This window comes from Drosophila tropicalis, unplaced genomic scaffold (genome assembly GCF_018151085.1).
Source record: "Drosophila tropicalis isolate 14030-0801.00 unplaced genomic scaffold, ASM1815108v1 contig_302, whole genome shotgun sequence".
In the NCBI taxonomy this organism is placed as follows: Eukaryota; Metazoa; Arthropoda; class Insecta; order Diptera; family Drosophilidae; genus Drosophila; species Drosophila tropicalis.
Window position 1 is genome coordinate 504993 of NW_027172757.1, and position 13191 is coordinate 518183.

Below are 13191 nucleotides of genomic sequence, written 5' to 3' on the forward strand. Positions count from 1 at the left end.
CCGACAACAATTTGAATCTGAATGGGTCTTGGCGTTTAGTTAACCGGTTAACAAGCTATGCCACAACGAAATTGGCCCAAGTTCATGCCAATAAGCATGTTGGGCATGGCTATTTGGGCCTTGAATGGTGGATGGGGGGGCATGAAGGGAGTAGGACAAATGGCGCCATCGACGATTACTGAACATAGACATTAAATGCAGAAGGAAGTGACATTAATTGCATTGATTTACCAGGAAAGACCCTATGGGCCGAACAACTGGCGACAACTGATAAAAGCCAACGACCATCCATGGATGAGATCCAATACAATTTCCGCGACCATCAGCAGCTGAAACCAGTTCAATAAACTACTAAGCTGGTCCAAGAGGAATTGAAGAAGATGGCAAAGCAAGAGATGGAGCGAGGAATTGTTGGCCATGCTCTTGTTTTCTAGCTCTCTGTCTCTCCCTCTCCCCATATCTCTATCTCTGTCTCTCTGTGATCGAATTGCGTATACATATCCCAATTATTTCAAATTGTTGGACTAATGAGAAATTAATTTGCAAAATGCTAATCAAGTGGCTAACCAATTGCCAGTTGGCCATTTACCAATTCTAATTCCTAATCCCCACCGCTCACTCCATCATCCCTCCCGCCACCCTCTCAATCGTCATGGAGCATTCGTTGTGATTTAATTAAGAGGCCAATAGATGCATAAATCAGAATCGAGCTAAACCAAGTCAGGTGCTGTCTGTCTGAGTGTGTGTTTGCATGTGTGTGCGAGTGTACCTAATGCCGTTTTAATTGTTTTCGAATTGAAAGATTCGGAAAAGCCAGTTAACCCAGAAAAAAAAAGACCTTGACAACATGGTAATATTATTAAAATTACATTAAAAATGCAAAGATTGTTGCAAAAGAGTCATAAACATTGGTTTTACATACTTCTTAAATTGCTCTTGCATTAGTTTAAAAAACTTTAGAAGAAGAAAATATGATTTACTTAAAAAAAGGTTTTGAAATATCTTTCGTAATTTTTAGGTAAAATATAATATAGGATGAAAAGGCGACAAGAATGTCTTTCATTGTGATAATGTATTAGGACTTAAACGGAACTTTGCTTATTTTGGCTTTATTCCTTAGAAAAATTTTTAAATTTATTTAATTCTTATTGTAAAACTAGGAATATTCATTTAGTTCATATATGTTTTTTAATCACTAATATTGTTAGACAAAATCTATGAGAATTTACAGAGTGATCGAATTAATAATTTTTGTGTTTTTTTTACTCACAGGCTGAAGACAACAAAAAAATGCACAGCAAATGTTTACTAAATTTTCTTTTCAAGTGTTTTCCGTCAGTCCTAAGTAATAGCTCCTTACCAAATTGCTCAGATGAAGACCCACATCAAGATGTTGCCAAAATATACAAATAGTTTTCAGAAATTTTTTTTCTTTTGTAGTTTTCAACACATAGATCGTTTGATACAGTAATTTAATCCAAATCAATTTGGACTTACCAAGTCTGACACTCTAGTTGGCGGCTGTCCAATGGTCTAGCTCCACCCAAGAAGTCTCTCTCTCTTGCCATGTTTCGGGCCATAAATAAACTTCGCGTCCAATAAATACATCAACCATTGCCACCAATTTGGGGCGTGTGTTCCATTAATCAAAATGCAAAAGGTTGAAAAAAATTTCACCTGGGTTGCATGGCGGGTGTGTGTGTGTGGTAATTGCCTGGTGGATGCAATCAGCATTTCAAATTGAATTTCAACTTGTTGAAGACGCCGACGCCTCCAACAGCAAAACAAAACAAATGTAAAAAGAAAGAAAACTTCATTTGTACCGTAAGTTTGTTTATGTTGAATACGGTTATGTTGTTAGCCACAGATGTTTTGGGTTTTTGATTTGTAATTGATTAGTTGACAATTGTCTTAGGTTATGTTTAAAATGAATAACCTACCTGCAATTAATAGACTTTAAAAAAATCTGTAAAGTAAAGTTTTTTGCATTTAGGTTGCAAAGAATTCGAATCAAGACTTACTTGTTGAATAATAATACATATTTAATAAAAATCAAAACTGTAAATTTTCTCGTATTCTTCGTAACTCGAAATGTACCGCTAAAACGGTTTTATAGTGCTGCCACACCTCGTAAAAAACTAACTAACCATTAGGTTTTTCTGCAATGGCAACTCCCAACAAATCGAAATACTAGGGAAAAATACTGGGAAACGTGCGGTGGATACCAATATTAACCAGTATAAGTCCCTGTATTAGCCAAAAATGCGCATAATAATAAATTTGTACAAAAAAACGCAATAAACAGTAAAAAAAAATAGATTAAAATGTCGGTGCTACGTTTTCTAGTAACACGACAGGCTCTGGCTGCCCTAACAAGGCCAACAGCTGTGAATCCTCTCTGGAGTCAGCAGCTATTTGCCTCGTCCTTAACTAGAGCCTCGACAATAACAACAACAAAAACAACAACACATTTGCTATCAGCTGGAACTGCTCTTCTCTTGGACAAGGACAACAGCAGATCAGAGGACACAAAAGATTTGGACATGGCGAGGATAAGACACCAAGAATAACAAAATATTTCCATTTTATGGTTCTTGGTTTATTCTTCATCTCTGTTTTGGACTGGGGCAAGTGAGTGAAAAAAAATAACCAAACAAACCTCAAGAAGAAGAAGCAGTGAAAATCATTCAAATTTATTTTTAGAGTAAAGCGAATGCTGATACCAAAAGTTGATGCGGATGCTGGACAACGTCCCTCCAATGCAGCCGGTGTCAATGGCAGTGAGAAGGATAGTGACAGCGAGGATAGCGAAGATGATGATGATGATTCCACTGGCAGTGGCCTCCACCTGCATGAGGGCAAAAAGATCAAGGAAAAGTTGGTTTCCGCGAGCGGAAGGTAATTTAAATAGGAAAGAGCATTCTGGAATATGTATATCCATTTATCAAGTCAGAGTTATGTGAGTGAAATCTTAAAGGATGTTAAATTTTGTTGTAAATACATCAGGAAAAGTGAGTTTTTATAAAATTAAGTATACTAGGCGTTGTTTTTATGTAAAAAGCCAATTATTAGAAAATGGTACCGGACCGTCTGGAAAAACCTTTAAATATTGAATTCAGTTAAATATACAAAAGGACATATAGGCTTCACAGGCCACCAATCTAAAAACGTGGGGTCACAATGCAACAAAAAAGATCTCTTTCGCTATAAAATCCCTTATCCAATAGTTCCAATTCTTCTATAAACAATTTATCGAAAACAAACATTAAATGTTGAATTAAGCATGGTATAGCAATCATCTAGGATTCAATGACCGATTGTCTGTAAGTTCTTTGACTTTCATTGAGTATTCGAATATTCTGGCTAATTCAATACTTAAAAATTCGATACTTGATTGGAATTGCATTTGAAAACTAATGTTAATCATAGCAACAGATTAAATTTGTACAAAAATTGCAAGGTAGTTGATTTAATGGATATACAGCTTACAGTGTATTTAAAACCTTTTTAGAAACACAAACTCTGACTTTGTTATAAATTTTACTCTTTATCTTTTTACTTGCTTTTCTTGTTATTTTTCAACTATTTTCTTTGGTACTTTACTTTTTCTTATATATTCATGCCTATGTTGTTTCACACGTTGTTTAAACAACACACACACACACACATTAAAGATAATTGAATATGAGAATCGCATAAGGCAATTCTCCACACCCGACAAAATCTTTCGTTACTTTGCCACGGTGCGTCTCCAAGATGCCACACAGACCATTGTATGCATGACTCCCGAGGACTTTCTACGCTCTATTTATCCGGGCATAAAGCAACCAGATGGTAAACTATTTTACAATTTTCTTTTTTTCATTTTTAACTAACACATCACATTCATTTCTATGAGTATACTTTTCGTTCGCTGTTGTCCTCTGTTTCTGGTTTTAATTCTCAATTGTTTTCAAGTAAATTATCGCTAAAATGAAAATAAATTATTCACTTACAATTAGATAATTGAGTATGAGAATCGTATACGTCAGTTTTCCACACCGGATAAAGTATTTCGATACTTCGCCACCATACAAGTCCCAGTGGCCGATGATCGTCATGAGGTCTACATGACACCAACCGATTTTTTGACTAGCATGACGCCAGGCATGAAACAGCCCGATGGTATGCAAATACATAGCAAAAAGTTACTAACATCATTCCGAATCGAAATTTGTATTCAGTATTTAATAACAATATTTGTTTCCAATATTTCAGGTCTTGGTCTTGATCAATATCGTCGCTATGATCCCAAGGTGAGTGTGTGATATCAATAATACATATTTTACTTTATTTTCATATAACATATCTTTCACTTTCAGTCTGTGGGCGAACAACTCAATTTACATTTGGAAAAGAACAGCATTTTCTACAAATTGGGTTCCTATGGCCTAATTACCTTCTCCGATTATATATTTCTACTAACTGTGCTCTCAAGTGAGTTATCAATTTATAATGATAAATTTGGTCAATTTGGCTTTGAAAACAGGCAAAAACTTTGCCTTAATACAATTTTAGTTAAAAGATTTGCTGTAAGTCAGCTAAAACCGATTCAACTTTCTTTTTAAATTAGAAGCACAAATTTAAAAAGATTAAGTCAACAATGGACAGGTACCGAGACTATTTTGCATTTATTTCACTGTATTTACGACAATCTAGTGGCAAAATGTCCGCTTCCCCCTTTTGATTTCTAGTTCTAACAAATCACAGGTCTAAGAAACTAAAACGCAACAAAATAATTTAGAATAAGGTACATTATACAAACCGAAAAGGTCATAAATATTTGTATACTATTTGTGTATTATATGATATCTTAAAATTCCAAAGAGGGTCAAAGAGTTTGCAAGCGGAAAAGCATTTAATTTGTATTACTAAGACGATACTAGTATGTAGATATACATGATATTCAAGTGTACTTAAACCGCCCTGAGGTCAATCTTGGAAAAAAATCTTCTATGATCAACAGACTTTGCTAGAGAACTCTAGAATTACATTTCAAACAGTAAAACTAGTTGGGAACTGCTGTTGTCGTGTTTGCTTTGGGATAAACAGTCCTCTGCTAAGCTCCTTTCCAGTTAAATGCCATTGTTTTTAAGAATCTTTTTCTACAACAGATCGAAAAAGCTAAAACGTTCCCCGATATTTTTGCATTTTGAAAATTAAATATTACTTAACTGCTGTGTGCTGCATATAACAAAATGACTCTTTATTTAACGAGTTAATTTCTATATACAATGAAGAGTAAATGCCGGGTATAACAATTCTCTAGGGAGTGGCAATATTGCTTTGTTAAAACCGATTCCATTAAAGTTTGTGTGATGCCAATCGGAATGTTTTTTTTGTCTTACAAATTCCAAATATAATTTATAGTTTTGTGTTTTTGTTATTGAAATGTATTATCTTTTTTTCTTAAATTTCATGCAGTTTCGCGTCGTCACTTTGAGATTGCGTTTCGGATGTTCGATCTGAATGGTGATGGCGATGTGGATTGTGAGGAATTCGAAATGGTAGCAACTTTAGTGCGTCAGCAGACGAGCATGGGAACGCGTCATCGCGATCACGCAAACACGGGAAATACGTTCAAGGTAAAGCTGAATAGCCAATTTTCCTCATTTTCCCATTAGCAATGTGAACAAGCTAAATATCGACAACTAAAATCGATTCTGTATATTATATATATATATTTTTGTATTGTATTTCTCTATATATGTCTCTTTTTTGGCTTTTTTGACCATAAAACGCGTCTCTCCTAACTGTGTACATATGTCTTATACTTCCTTTCGTTTCACAGTCCTTAAAGGTATATTCGCTTGAACCCGAAACAAAACAAAAAACACAAACAAGCAACGCTTTTGTATATATATATTATATATTATGTGTATGATTTTTCATTGACATTCACAAACATTATGTAGAATATCCTTTTTGCACCCATATTAAATTCCTGTTTATTCTTCCATGTAATATTTATCGAGTTCATTTAATAAATTTGATATTTTTTAACTCGTTTCGCAGGGCGTCAATTCGGCCTTGATCACATATTTCTTTGGCCCCAGTATGGATGAGAAACTTACCATTGAGAAGTTCTTGGACTTCCAAGAGCAATTGCAGCGTGAGATCCTTTCCCTGGAGTTCGAACGCAAGGAACCCAACGAGGAGGGCAATATAACTGAGGCCGATTTTGCTGAGCTTTTGCTGGCCTATGCGGGTTATCCGCTAAAAAAGAAGCAAAAGAAACTAAAGCGAGTGAAGCGACGCTTCCGCGATCACGGCACAGGCATTTCGAAACAAGACTACTTGGATTTCTTTCACTTCCTCAATAATATCAATGATGTGGACACGGCATTGACCTTTTATCACATAGCCGGCGCTTCGATCGATCAGCAAACTTTGCAACATGTGGCCAAAACTGTTGCCATGGTCAATCTATCTGATCATGTGGTGGATGTGGTATTTACCATCTTTGATGAGAACAGTGAGTCCAAAAAACGAGATGGAAGCCTAAAGACAATAAAAACTAAAGCATTTCTTTCTCTCTTCCAGATGACAATCAATTGAGTAACAAGGAATTCATTTCGGTTATGAAAAATCGCGTTCAACGTGGTTTGGAGAAACCCAAGGATACGGGTTTTCTCAAGATGATGCGCTCTGTCTTTAAATGTGCCAAGGAAACGAAGCCAGTCCTTTTGGATTTATAAATCTATGCGAACCAATTTACGCGACTAGTTCAACTATTTATTAGTCAATTTTCTTACGCTTTTTAAATATATATTTATTTTATTTTCTAATTTATCATGATATACTTAAAATTTTTTCTCACTTTTAATTTAATTCTGCTCATATCTGACGACTACTATATATGATTATACGTGAATCGTATGTTGAAATATCTAAAACAAATTTGACTTTAAATTTTTAACAAATTTCACAATCCTTGTACTCATTGGGACATTCCTAAGAGATAAATTCGCAGAGCATCCTTATGACAATTTTGGAATTCACCACTTTTACTTAGATTTCTCACTGAAATTGCTTCTTCATATAAATTCCTTCGCGTTACACGTGACAACTCACGAAAATCCAAAGTTAGTATAAAGATTAGCAAAGATTCTTAAGCCTAACCCTACTAAATTTTCAAAAATCCTATTTTCCTCAGCTCTAACAAGTTGTTATTTGGTTATCAACAGATTGGTTTGTGTACGCAGTTTTGTCGAGCCAAAGATAATGTTAATTTTTTGGTATACCAACTTATTTAAAATGTAGAAGTAGATTGGATCACATCTCTGTTCAAATGTCTTCTGAAATGAAATGTCATTCAGATGAAAGTTGACTAGGGCAAGTATATTAAAATAATACACTTTCAAAAGAGTCTTATGCACTGCGACGACAATGAGGGGCTTAGAGATGCCTTATTTATAGCAATCAGTAAGAAACAATGTCTTCATCCAGTTTCTAAATGAGATTGTTGAAACTATTTTGGAAAATGACATTATTAGTATACACATCAATCTACCAATATCACAAGGAATATCCGATCATAAAAATACGTGGAAGACATTTAATCAAATAAAGTAAACAAATATATTCACTATCAGATTGTACTTTTTAAAACTGATGATCCCGCAACACAGAGATTTGTGAAGGAATAGACAAGTAAAAATAATTAGTTAGGATAATATATAGAATAAAAGAAATTCGATTTCTATCAATACTATATACCATGGATAGAAGTTGGCAACGATAAGAATCGGACAAACTGTAACCGAAATATACATTTTGGTAAATAAATTTAGATTATAAAGATACAAGACATAGCAAACAAGATAAACTTGTCTTAAAAGATGATTTTTCCCGTATTTGAACCATTCAAACCATTATCGTATATGTACATATATGTAACTGAGTACAATTATCGATATATAATCTTGTAAATAATCTATTTAAAGTCATTCGAAGAAACGAATATGTCTTTAATTCACAAAGTTTGCTAATGTTTAGAGGCTTTCAAATCAAAAAAGTTTCTTTTTTCAAAAGTATATTTTAATAACAAGAGAAATTTCGGCACTTGATGTGCTTAATACTTAGATAATAAAATATATTATGCGGAATATATCTTATTTACATATACATATATATATATATATATAGCAATACTTATTATAAAACGTTTTAAAGTCGCTCACTATCAGTACATGGAATTGTTTCCAATTGGCTAAGCGACATCCACATCTTCATCCTCATCGTCCTCTATGTCATCTACGGACATGCCATAGAGTTGTATATCGTGTTCCTTCAGATGTTTGGTATAGGCATCCAATTGGGTGAACCTTTTGCGACACTCACAACACTCGAGCCAATCTTCGGTCGAGGAGGAATCGCTTTCATAGTTATTGGGGTTTGATGATGATTCCTGGTGTCTGATATCTCTGTGAGCTGTATAATCGATATAGTCCTGAAATTTCAGGGGGCATCTGGAGCACTTGTACCAACGCTCCTTGCAATGGGTTACCATATGCTTCTTAAGTGTTGAGCATTCACGAAAAGGTTTACGACATTTCGTACAACTGAATGGCTTCTCGCCCGTGTGAATCATGTAATGACGCTTGAGATTGTGACGTGTCCCAAACACTTTTTGGCACAAGGGACAGGGATAAGATGGGCGATTGCGTGTCTTGACAGCTGCAGGTGCGACAACAGCGGCTAGGGTGGGCAGGAGGGGTGGTGGTTGCGCGTGGATGTCAGTGCTGAAACACGACGATGACGAATTGGCACTGCTGCAACTCAAAGCCAAGGGCGGTCGAGGCATAAGCGGAGGAGGAGGAGGCGGTGCAGACGTTGCAACGGGAGGCGGTTCCAAAGTAACCATTAACGTGGCTGGCGGTGAAGGGCTTTTCGTTGCTATGCACTCGACCTCCTCCCCATCACCATCACCGTCACCATCCAATTCCCTATCACCATCGACGTCTTCTTCTTGTGGGCTTTCCTCATTTTGTGGCTTTATCATCAAGTTCTTCCCCTCACAGTCCGCACAGCGCGTGGAATCCTGCTGACTGGGTGCTTGGCTATGACAAATCATGCAGACAAACTGCGGATCCAGTGAATGCCTACGACGATGTTTCTTCAAGTCACTAAACTCGCGAAAACGACGCTCGCAAAGATCGCAAGGAAAAGGACGTTCTCCTAAAAACAAAAGGAACAAATCGAAAAGAGATTGTGACACAAATTCTAAGATTTACTTATTTAATATCTTAAGTGAAGAGTTTGTGAGCAGTTTTCGACTTACCAGTGTGTATCATCATGTGACGTCTCAGATTATAATTGGACTGAACTTTTTTGCCGCAGTCTTGGCACTGATAGAGATTACGTCCACGACGCTTAACGTAAGGACGACGATTGTTGGCCCTTTGAACTTCAGATGACTGTTGCACTGATTGATCCTGCTCGTCATCAGAGTTTAATACTATAATATGTTCCTGCTCATCAGCCAACTCACAGCTCACAGTGGCCAAAGGAAGATCCTCCTCATCATCATCATCGTCCTCTTCCCGTTGTCCATCCTGCTGCTGCTGCTGCTGATCATTATCTTCCATTTCACTATCGGTTAACTCGATTTCGGCTACAATTCTTTGTTTGGGTATCAGTTCAATATCCGGTGATTGCCGCTGAATTGGCCGCTCAGCCAAACTTCTAGCTGCACTTATTACCAAACCGGTTGGTGGTTGCTGCTGCTGCTCTTTCCCCTCCTCCACTGTACCCTTAACATGAACATCATCGTCCTCCTCATCTAGCAGGACAATGATTTGCGCCTCCTCGGCCTGACGTTGCTGCTGCTGCTGCTGTCGTTGCCTTGTCAGCATCTCCTCTTGCTGCTGTTGCTGGCCAATTTTGATAAGCAAATTCTTAATTTTCGCATCATCAATGGACACGAAGTTCTCCTCAGGCTCATGATATTCATATGATACATTTTCCTGTGACCCCAAATCACAGTGCATGTCGGCACAACACGAGGGCGCATAACAAGAGGATGTGGCGCAACAGGATGGAGGCATGACCACGCAGTCGGTGCAACATTCTGCACATCCGGACCCAGAGGCCGAAGCCGTTGCACAGCTCGATGGTTTGGAGGTGCTGATGCCCTTACCTAAAACCAACTCCATGAGCTAAAGTATCAAAAAAGAGAGGGAGAGAGATGGGAGATATTTGAAATGATTTGATTTCTAGTCACCCAAACAAAAGACATCAGAGACCATGTTAACTTCACGTACTTCACGAATTGTTTAACTATCTCATACTGATTTATGCTTATGCAAGAAACGAATGTTGTTCGGTCGAAAAATCGTGTATTTCAGTCAAAGCGTGTGTTACTTTGTTTTTATGACGACATTCCAACCACACAATTCTTAAGTAAATGACAAGAGACTCTAAAATAAGTGGAGATGGAATCCTTTCACTTTCTCAAAAAGTTATAATAGGTTCTTTAAGTGATTGGGGGGCCCATAAGGGTTAAAGAGATTACTTAAGCAAAGAATGGACTATATTGAATAAATAATATTTCTATAAATCTTATAGAAGAGATAAGAGATAAGAGAGAGATAAGAGATACTCATCTCTTATCAAAGTCAAAAGGAAGTCCTAAAAGTACTTACTGCCTACCTAAAGGCCTCTTATTCGGTGGCTAGTCCTAGCGTTTGTATGCAATAAGGATCCAGAGTGGTCTGCAGAATTACCCAACAAAAGACACGAACATTACAAGGATTCCCTATTGCTACATTTAATTCGTTTCTTTCCTTTCTTTGTGAAAGGTTTATTTCTGACATGTTGGATAAAGTATACAAGAAATTTTTTAGTATATACTTTACTTCTCGCGGAATGCTCAGTTTACCTCGGCCTCCTAAACCCCCTTCCACTAGCTAGTCGTGTACTTTATGACTGTCAGATGGATGTACCAAAAGGGCAATAAAGCCACCTCCGGGGTCGAACGAGCAATAATCATTCAGAGAAAAAATACAACAACAATCCAACAGGCTTCAATATTCGGAACTACGTCGCCGGTTACTTTTATGACTGTTCATAAATCATCTTGTTCGAATGGAGGATTAGCAGGGAAGCGACTATCGTTAAAAATATATGTATAATGTATATATGTTTATAAATAGAATTCCTCGATTCAGGAGCAAAGTTTAGGGACTCAAAGGAATTTAGATTACAGTGAGTCATCTCGAGATGAAAAAAAATAATTAAAGGGATCTTTCAATAACTACATAAGTGAGCTACCAAAGCTTATAAGGTGGTCCAACTGACCTCCTCACGTCAACTTTAAATATATATTTAAGAATCACAGAAAATTTTATAAAGTAATTACTGCATTTAACTTTAAATTTACTCGTAAATACATTTATTGAAGTACATTTCAACCACATTTGTTTCCTAAGATGTAGAAAGAAATATAGTCTTTGCACAATATCAGTCTAAATTTTATCGGAGAAGTGCATTGAAATCAGCTCACGTAATTTCTAACATAAAATGTGAACCCCCTTCTAAACCATGGATGGCCAGGTTTATTGGCTCCCATGGCTGATTTTTACTGGCAGAGAAAAAGGTAATTTTAACGAAAAAATTTGCGATTGCGGATCATAAACAACCTTTTTGGAGTCAAGGGAGCGATCGTCATCCCGAAAAAAAACAGGTAAAGGCACAGCAACCATGTTGTGGAACGGCGAAGTGATCTTTAATGTTCATCGCGTTGGCAGAGGGACGCACACTGTAAAGATTTTTGGGAAATGGGGGGAAAGGTCGTCAGAACACTCCGCGAACTCTGCCCAACCTCTGCATTGAAAGAGTTCTGTCTCGCTTCAGCAATGTACGTGGCCACCCTCGATAAAAATAAATGAATTGGATCATTATTAGTGAGCTTTATAAACTATTATCTTAATAAAAAAGTTAGTCAAGTTGTTGTTTCTACGGAAACTATGTATGTAATTTTGTCGAAAGTTTTTTATGAAATTTAATGCAGATATTAGAAAGTATAGTAAATTTATAAATACTTTATTTAATAATATTTGCCTTCTTAAAAACAATGTTTTAGTAACTCTGAAACAGTTTTTAACAAAGAAGATTCATCATGGGATCCTAACGCATGGATATTTGATTTTGCTCGTTGTGACATAAATTATTTATTATTCAGTTAGTCGATCTCGAAATGCATTTCCATATAATTTCTCCTACAGTCGGCAATGACTGAAATAAAAATAGTATAGATTATACATACATACAGATATGTATGTACATATGGTTACCCATACATACATATCTACAAAGATTTTCTTTCCGCTTTCTCAGAATGTAAACAAACAAAAGGAATTACAGAAACCCCAAGTGATCGATTGGAAACGTTTCGCAATGCGTCGATAAAATTAATTAATTCTCTCTCTCTCTCTCTGTCTGCCACCATCTTTGTTCTTTTCCCCCTCTGGTGTTTCCCTTATCCTTACCTCTCAGCATTAGGGCCGATCTAATGATTTGATTTTGAATGCGATCCTCTCATCAAGCAAAAGTCAATTTTCAACTTTCTGTTTAATACTGTGAGTTTCTTTTTCTTTTTTTGCGTAGTTTTTTTAATGTTTATTGCCGTTTTTGTTGTTGTTGTAGTTGTTATTTGCAGATTTTTTTTTTGTTTTTGTTTTTGATTTGGAATGTTTTTCGCGCTGCGAGAAGCGAAGCGTCTGCCGTGCAAGTGAAGAAGAAAGAAACTGGAATTGGGAATGAGCTCGGGCTCGGCTCAGACCTCTCGACAAAAGTTGTTGCTGGTGAATCAGCCAAGCGAGCGACAGCAGCAACAACAACAACAACAACCACAACAAAAACAAAAGCAACAGCTAAAGGCGCGCGTTGGCGTCGTTACCCTACCGCTCCTTCTTCACCTTCTTCCTCCTCCGGCCACCCCCTCTCTCGCCCAAGGCAGTGCAGCTCTTCGGACCGAGCTGTTGCGTGCTTTGGTTGTTAACTTGATTTTTCTTCAGGCACACAACAACAGCAACAACAACAACAACAACGAAAAACAAAGAAAATGAAAAGATATAAAGAAACCAACGAGCGAACAAGCTCGCGCGCAAAAACAGAAAAAAAAACTCAACCAACTCTCAACCACACGAT

The 13191-nt window shown here is 36.8% G+C and overlaps 2 protein-coding genes and 1 long non-coding RNA gene across 5 annotated transcripts; 1 reads left to right on the plus strand and 2 right to left on the minus strand.

Moving 5' to 3' along the window:
* Positions 1 to 1599: 1599 nt before the first annotated feature.
* Positions 1600 to 2058, minus strand: LOC137572420 (uncharacterized). The gene is made up of 3 exons (XR_011031650.1): positions 2022 to 2058; positions 1941 to 1954; positions 1600 to 1771 (listed from the first exon to the last, which is right to left on the minus strand). It is a non-coding gene; the product is annotated as an uncharacterized lncRNA (long non-coding RNA).
* A 167-nt stretch (positions 2059 to 2225) lies between these two features.
* On the plus strand, positions 2226 to 6827 carry MICU1 (Mitochondrial calcium uptake 1). Its single transcript, XM_068284132.1, is given in 10 exon segments — positions 2226 to 2450; positions 2453 to 2631; positions 2704 to 2876; positions 2879 to 2898; positions 4002 to 4164; positions 4258 to 4295; positions 4362 to 4476; positions 5464 to 5624; positions 6055 to 6514; positions 6583 to 6827. Coding segments are annotated over 10 exon segments (1590 nt in total). The 5' UTR covers positions 2226 to 2324; the 3' UTR covers positions 6738 to 6827.
* A 1310-nt stretch (positions 6828 to 8137) lies between these two features.
* Positions 8138 to 13191, minus strand: LOC137572372 (zinc finger protein 480). Of its 3 annotated transcripts, none has more exons than XM_068284123.1 (3): positions 12960 to 12971; positions 9323 to 10199; positions 8138 to 9219 (listed from the first exon to the last, which is right to left on the minus strand). In XM_068284123.1, exons 2-3 carry the CDS (start codon positions 10194 to 10196, stop codon positions 8252 to 8254), a joined length of 1842 nt encoding a protein of 613 aa, XP_068140224.1. In that variant the 5' UTR covers positions 10197 to 10199; positions 12960 to 12971; the 3' UTR covers positions 8138 to 8251. The 3 variants fall into 3 exon arrangements, with proteins under 3 accessions (XP_068140224.1, XP_068140223.1, XP_068140222.1); XM_068284122.1 differs by having other exon boundaries at positions 8139 to 9219; positions 12946 to 13191; XM_068284121.1 differs by lacking the exon at positions 12960 to 12971 and adding an exon at positions 12531 to 12911 and having other exon boundaries at positions 8140 to 9219.